At 30.6% G+C, this 7,932-nt stretch overlaps 1 protein-coding gene across 1 annotated transcript; it reads left to right on the top strand.

The window, feature by feature from the left end:
* The first annotated feature begins 3,188 nt into the window (after positions 1 to 3,188).
* On the top strand, positions 3,189 to 4,791 carry LOC133696220 (ethylene-responsive transcription factor RAP2-3). Its single transcript, XM_062118336.1, has 2 exons — positions 3,189 to 3,456; positions 3,996 to 4,791. Exons 1-2 carry the CDS (start codon positions 3,252 to 3,254, stop codon positions 4,565 to 4,567), a joined length of 777 nt encoding a protein of 258 aa, XP_061974320.1. The 5' UTR covers positions 3,189 to 3,251; the 3' UTR covers positions 4,568 to 4,791.
* Positions 4,792 to 7,932: the final 3,141 nt, after the last annotated feature.

Genomic DNA, 7,932 nt, shown 5'->3' on the forward strand with positions numbered 1-7,932 from the left:
AATAATAATAATAATAATAATAAGAACAACAACAACAGCAACAATTTTTTTCATTTTCTCCTTCATGTTTAGAATTTTGTTTCAAATAGTATTTCATAAATATTTAAATTTATTTATTTATAATTAATTTTTTATATTTTTAAATTATTAGAAAAAATATTATTTTAATTCATTTTCAAACAAAAAAATATTTTAAAAAACAACCATTATTATATTTTCAAACACCTCTTATATCCTAACCTAGCTCAAACAAGAGCCTAAATTTAAGTAACATGCCTATTAAAAAAATAGAATTTAATTTTTTTAATGTAAGGTAATGGTTATATACAACTAATGTTATTAAGTTTTATTTAAAATCCTGAAGAGTAGCTCAACTGATCAGGTTTTGAGTTTGTTTCTTAATGATCATGAGTTTGAATCCTCTCATGGTCATTGGTGGCTTATATGGTCGTTAACTTCAGGGTCTATGAAATTAGTCGACGTGCATTTAAGTTGACATGAACATCCACATTAATTAAAAAAAATTTCAATCAGTGGATAAATTTTGAAATTTTCTAATCCAACTTTTTACTTAACTTAGGATTAAAATCAAATAATATAATTTTTTTTTGGCATTACCTAGTTAACTTGACAAATAAAAAAAAACACAATTAATTTATAAAAAAATTTAAAAATCAAATTGAGAAAAAGAATTGACAGAATTTTTTTTTTACCAAACTCCTTGCTTATCTTAGGTTTAAAATTAAATTGTATAATAATTTTTTTAACATTGTCGATATTTTTTCAATTTAATTTTGGTCATTTTTATTATTTTTTTTAGTCTCTAGTTGAGAGAGGAAAGGGAGGTTACCAGATTCTGGCGGTAGAGAGAGAAAACTATCATTGACGTTCTTTTTTATGATGGAAGTTCATATTATGTGTTTTTTTACCTTTAAAGTTCGTGAAAAAACATATCTAAGTTAGGGTAGATTTTTATTTTTTGAAGTCATAGATAAATTTATTATGATTCTTATGGTTTTTTATAAGTGTTTTAGATCAAGAATTAATTTTAAAAACAGTTTTTAGATAAAAAAAAAACCTTAAACCTTGATTTTTCAGTCACAACAGTGGCTGGAATCTAGGCAAATTCATATGATGAGTTGTAAGAATTGCTTTTCAAAAAAATTTGTGGCAGACGACATATTTGCAACAAAAAAAATAAATAAAGGCCTAATTGTGTGGGCTTGATAGGGCAAGACTGTGTGTTAGCCCTAATGAAATGGACTAGATGGGCTTGTTAGACCCAGCAAATACTTGATTTTTTTTCTTATTTTTTTTAAAATTTTATTTTAAATTAATGTTTTTTTACATGTGTTTTTTTTTTTTGTTTCTAACATATAAATAGTGACTAGTGTTATTACATACTTTTTTGTTTCAAGAAAACTATTAGTTCCCAAACTTTTTAATGTTTGGTGAGCTCTAGAAAACTACTTTCATGTAAAGTAGTTTCCAACAAAAGCAAAAATAACCTTTTCTCACAAGGAAGGTATTTTCTTCTTTTTAATTTTGGATAACACTTTCTTTGTTTTTACAAATATAAAACCTTTTAAAAATCTAACTTTCCTTGTATTCATACAAAAATATCCAAATATCTTACTCTCATGATATCATTAACTAATTTAATTTTTTTATTAATTTTTTAAAAAATATTTTGAGTTTTTAAAAATAAAATCTACTTAAAAAATATTTAACAAGATTATATGCCTATGATATTACATTTAAAATATTTATATTATATGTATATTTTGTATTTTTATGTTCTTTTTTTCTCCATAATTATACTTTTTATATCTCATCTTTTTTTTTTTAATTATAAGTGGTCAAATAGTTATAATCAATGTTATTTTCTAGCTTATTTTTTATTGCATAGCTAAATACTGGAAACTGTTTTTCAACTTATTTTTAATGACAATGTAAAAATATCAAAAATTAATCTACTTTTCAAGAATTCAGTTTTTATGAAAATCACTTTCTAAAACAAAGTATTTTTCAGGAAACAAATGAGGCATAAACTAGTTTTAGCCCAATCCAATGAGTTAATTCAATGATCCATCCACTTAGAAGTTATTTCAATTCAGATTATATTATTGAGTTGGGTTGTAAGTTGACCTAGTGAAATCTAGTTAATTAATAACTCGATTGATCTTGTTAAAATTTATATTAATTTTTTTAAAAATATATCATAAATGATGTAATTTCAATTTTTTAAAAATAAAATATTATTATTTTAAATTAATGAAAGTTGATTTATCTATTTCATATTCCAAGCCTCAAATTGAATAATGAACCAGACCGTCTTTTAGAACTCCGTTAAGAACCCGTCCAAATGGAAAATCAATTTTGATGAACGTATCAAATGTGAAAATACATTTTAGTTTTGAAAACATAAAGTAAAATGAAAATGGCAAGATTGTAATTTAAAATAACCCAAAGTTCAATTAATGTGAATATCACTCGAAAATCGCTCTGCATGGCAGTTTTAACTTTTTCTTTTCTGAACTACTTTATTCACATGCGCGTTACACTCACTCAAGTTCTTAGTTTTAAATTCCGATCTCAACTGATTTATCGGCTCGAGATTCAACTAACTCAGAAATATAACTAGAATCTGGTTGAGTTTAAAAAAATAAAAAATAATAAAAAATTTGGATAATCTGATAGGTTAGTTTGATAACTCCATTAATCTGGTAAAATCCGATAAAAAATCTAGTTATAATTTATTAATTAATTATTTTTTAATTAAAAAAACATTATTTTAATTATAAAAAAAATTAAAATTAATTCGGGTAACCAATCAAAAATCAATAACCCAAAACAAAATCCATAATTCAAGCCTCGAATCAAGTGAACCACCAAACCCAGGTTAAAAACTTTCCTCGAGTTGCATTAAAAAAACTCACTGAGTTCACTATCCCAATCAGAACCTCCACGTCACACACTTTCATGACCTACTTGTCACTTAAGCACCCCACCCATAATCCATGCTCGATATACTGTAATCACAACTTTCCAGATTTTACCTGTTTCTTTCTCAGCCGTTGATCATCATCATTTAAACAAACGTGACCCACCACAAAAGGGAGATTTTCTCTGTCTGTTTGCTAGCAGATAGATTGTAACCGTCACTCTATAAAAACTAGGCCTCGTCCTCCTAATTTATTACACCACCATTTCTTCCTTCTCTTTCTCTGAAGAACTGGACAGACAAAAACATGTGTGGAGGTGCCATCATTTCCGATTTCGTATCCGTTAAACGTGGCCGGAAACCGACCACTGAGGATCTCTGGTCTGAACTTGACTCCTTATCTGATTTTCTTGGACTTGATCATCGTTCTATGAGCAATATTAATAATGGTAGCAAAAAAGAAAACCTATCAAATCTCAAGCTCGCTCAAAAGCCACGCCAGCCCAACCAAGGTAATCAACAATATTTTTATTTTATTTTATTTTCTGGGTCTTTTCTTAATACTAGCGAGCTAGTTTTTCTGGGTTGTGTTTTTTTTTTTAAATAAAATTATAATCTCGGATATATTTAATATATTGCGTAGAGACTTAAAAAGGAAAAAAGAAAAAGCATGTCCTTTTCCTTTTTGCATGAAACTTTATGCCTTTAATTAATTTTTAAGCTTGGTTTGTTGTATTTGATTTTAGAACCTTGGCCTGACATTATCAATTATCAATAAAAATTAATACAATATTTTGATTTATGTCTTTGGTGCAATATCAATAGATTTTGCCGTCAGGATGATCTTGTCAATGGCTGAATAAGGGTTTCTGTTTGTATCTGACATTTACTTCAATTTTTGTACATGGTTTTAGCATATTTGTTTGGTGTAATATCAAGAGATCTTATGAAGATGGATGGGCCAGTTTTTAACTTGAATTCTTGGCTTGTACTAATTTTTTGTTCTTGAAAGGAAAATGTTTTAATTTTTTTTATGTGATTTTAAATATAGTGATAACAGAGAGAGTTGAGAAGCCAAGGCAAGCAACAGAGCAAGAAGCCGGTAAAAAGAAGGTTCAGAGAACCAGAAAGAATGTGTATAGAGGAATAAGGCAAAGGCCATGGGGTAAATGGGCAGCGGAAATAAGAGACCCACACAAAGGTGTTAGAGTTTGGCTGGGCACTTACAACACAGCTGATGAAGCCGCTAAAGCTTATGATGAAGCCGCCAAGCGCATCCGTGGAGATAAAGCCAAGCTCAACTTCCCCCCTCAGCCACCACCAACATCCGAGGCGGCGCCACCACCAACCTCCGAGGCGGCACCACCACCACCAACGTCGGAGGCGGCGGCGCCACCTGCCAAGAAACGATGCATCTTGGGTCCTGAAACGGCTGCTATGGCTAGTTTTGAGCAAATCTTGAACCTGGAGTCGTTTCATGGCCTGGAAACGAAGCAGACGGCGGCCCAGCTGAGTTGTGACGGAGGTGGAAGTGGTGATTATAATTGTGACCCCGTGGACCCTTGGATGCTTGATGATCTTATCAACATCAGCTTAATTATTAGTAATATAATTAACTCCTAATTTGGCTAGTGATGCATGCATGTTCACTGCTTAATGTATTAAGACCCTGTTTTATTAATGTTGGTGCTTGGTGTTTAAGGCTTTAATTAAGTTATTGGTGTTTGGTTGCCGAACATAGTTGTGTAATAGACTATGACAATAAGGATTGTGCGTGTGCCCTGTTGTCGGTCCATGGGTTTGTATTGAAGAACAAATTACTTAGTGTATTTTTGACTTTGTGGAAACTTTTCTTTTACAGTTTTAATAATTAAAAAAAAACTGTTTTGCACTGCACTAGTTTTTTTTTTTAGTTTAATCAATAGAGAGAAAAGAAATTATTTGGTAAATTAAATAATTTTTATATTTTACTGAATTTTATATATAATTAAATCTTAAATCTTCATTCTGTAAAAAGTAATTTTATTTTACATGTAAAAACGGTTTCACAATCCAACGTATGTTTTTTAAAACCTAGTAAATCGTGTGTGAATATGCGTGGTGGAATTTATGTATGATTTTTATAGTAGATTTTATGTTTTTCAGGAGAAAGGAGAATATAATTTATGATATTTCGTACTTGGTTATTATTTTTTAATATTTTTTTTGAAATAAGTGCTGGTTAATTAACTCTTCTTTGTTGTTAATTCACCCTTCCTACAATACGGAGGATTTTATATTCATAATTCCTTTTTCCATTGATACTCGACTCGTCATTGAAGATCCAAAAGAAGGCTTCTTCTTCTTCTTCTTCTTCTTCTTTTGGAAATAATTAAGTGGATTTTGTTCACAAGCTGATGGGAATTCTTGGACATCATTAAATTTGTTTACATTACCAATTTTATGGTCTTAAAGTTAACGATCATGTAAACTTTCAATGACCATCATATTAGCAATTATAAGACTTGAACCTGAGATCATAAGGAAAACAAATTTCTTAAACTCAAGATTTTACCACTGGACCATCTATTACATTGTTAATGTTAGGTTATTATTAGTGAAAAGATACATTATATAATTAAAATATCAGTAATGACTAAAAATAATAAATTATTTAGGCATAGCATTTTAAGAAATAGGGGTTAGATTTTACCCTCCAAGCCCATTTTAATAATTATCCTCAACTCAATTTCTTTTCATAAAATCTCCTTATTTAATATAAACTTAGAATATGAATCTTTTCACCACTAAATAAAGCAATCACAATCATGAAATGATATAATTAATAATGTAAAATAACCTTGAAATAATATGAATGTTAAGTTGCTAGCTAATTAATATATGTACATGCCAAATAAATATATTTACACGGTAATAATGTAAAATAAACATTATAATAATCAGGATATCCGTGTGAATAGTGTGCAGCCGGCCTAGTAATTGACTGATTAACAAGATAAAAAACCATGTTACAAGATATTGTGATAGTTTTTCGAAGAAATAAATAAATTAAATATTTTTTAAATACGTGATTGAAACCGTCCTCCCGTTTTAATGCCATTGGGATGTACAGAAATTACAGGCACACGTGCATGGCGTTGATAGGCACATGTTTGGCAATAACATGGCTTTGAGAAGAGCACCTCACCAGAACCCTTTGCTCCTGAACGATAAGAAATTACAGGTACACGTGCATGGCTTTGATAGGTCCACATGCATGGCTTTGATAGGTCCACATGCATGGCTTTGATAGGTCCACATGCATGGCTTTAATGCCCCCTTCTTGACCCATGCTGCTGACCTGAGAGTGGAACCATAATATCGTGTAAATCATGAATTCTAACTTCCATTAACGATACAAGTCAAAACTCTTACGTTGGACAGTACGGAACAGAGGTATTTATGATTGTTTTACGTTGTTTTTAAAGTATTTTTATAAAAAAAATTTAAATAATAAAAACATAATTTTTAAAAATATATATTTATAATTTACCCATTCAAAACGCAATGCCTAGTGGGGGCGAAATCTAGCTAGACGAAACTTTTTTCCTTGTTGGGATTCTAATTATCATCAGCAAGGACTGGTATATTCCACTTCATGATCAACGGAAATAAAATAACTAAGTAAACGTTTGGCATCTTTTCGTGGTGGGAGTGGAGCTGTTTTTTTATTGACTTAAACTTTAAGATTTAATTGGTTTTCATTTTTATTTCTAATTGAAATTTACCATTTTTTTAAAAATGCAATCTATACCATTTTTTAATCTAATTTTTATACCACAGTCATCAAAACTACCATGAGTACGGTGAAGTCCAAGGGCATGTTTGTTTCTGCATTTCAAAAGCGCTTTTGATAAAATTTAAATTTTTTTTATTTTTTTATTAACTTCAAATTAATATGTTTTTAGTGTTTTCAAATCATTTTGATGTGCTGATGTCAAAAATAATTTTTAAAAAATAAAAAAACATCATTAGCATGTATTTTGGCACGAAAAGCTATTTGAAAAGCAACCGCAACCACACTGCCAAACAAACCCTTAACAGACGAGTACGGTAAAGTTTATTTTTTTATTAACGTGGGTATTCGGATCAATTTATATGTACATCGATTAATTTCATGAGTCCTGAAATTAACGACCATATAAGTCTTCCGTAACTATCATATTAGTAATTACAAAGTTTGAATCTAAAATAACATGAAGAGCAAAACGTTGAAGTCTTTAGTTGTATTGGTTATAGAAGATGGTTTGATTCCTTTTTGGCAACAAGAAAGTCTTAGCCAAAGGCTAATTTGTATCTATAAATTTCAACGAGTACGGTGAAGTCTCCGACAACCAGCGTCCGAGTACATGCAGCGTCCGAGTACATGCGTCAAGGAAATCAAACAAGCTTCCTCAGCAGTGACGCCCTCTCCCTCCCCCCCTCTCTCTCTCTCTCACGGGAGACTTATAGCTTGCTTCCCATTTCTTCATCACCTAATTTTTACCAAATTAATCCTAGCTAGCTCGTTAATGGTCGATAGGTCCCAAGATGGTCCACCGATCGAGAAAATGCATTTCCATCCCCCTTTTAGCTCTCTGTTGAAAAACAAGGCAAATGGGAGTGCCTTGGCAAACGCAGGTGGCTAGCCAATTTGGAAACGCTAATGATCTTTGACTTCAGAGTGTCTCACGATCAAAAGCATCATCATTGTCATGGATTTTCACCACCTATGTTCATGGCATCTATCCACAAAGCTTGAGATCATGACAAAAAAAAGAACAGTCCTGCTCTATTATATCAAACATTTTAGGCCAATCCAGTAAGATTGTGCACTACACAAGCCACATGGCTAATCACAAAAAAAATTGTAGCCTTCAGATACAAGATCAATTACTGTAAAATTAAACAAATGTTATTACGAGGGGTATAACTTAACTGGTCAGATTTTAGATTTGCTTTCTAGAGAT

Source organism: Populus nigra, chromosome 6 (assembly GCF_951802175.1).
Source record: "Populus nigra chromosome 6, ddPopNigr1.1, whole genome shotgun sequence".
NCBI classification, from domain to species: domain Eukaryota; kingdom Viridiplantae; phylum Streptophyta; class Magnoliopsida; order Malpighiales; family Salicaceae; genus Populus; species Populus nigra.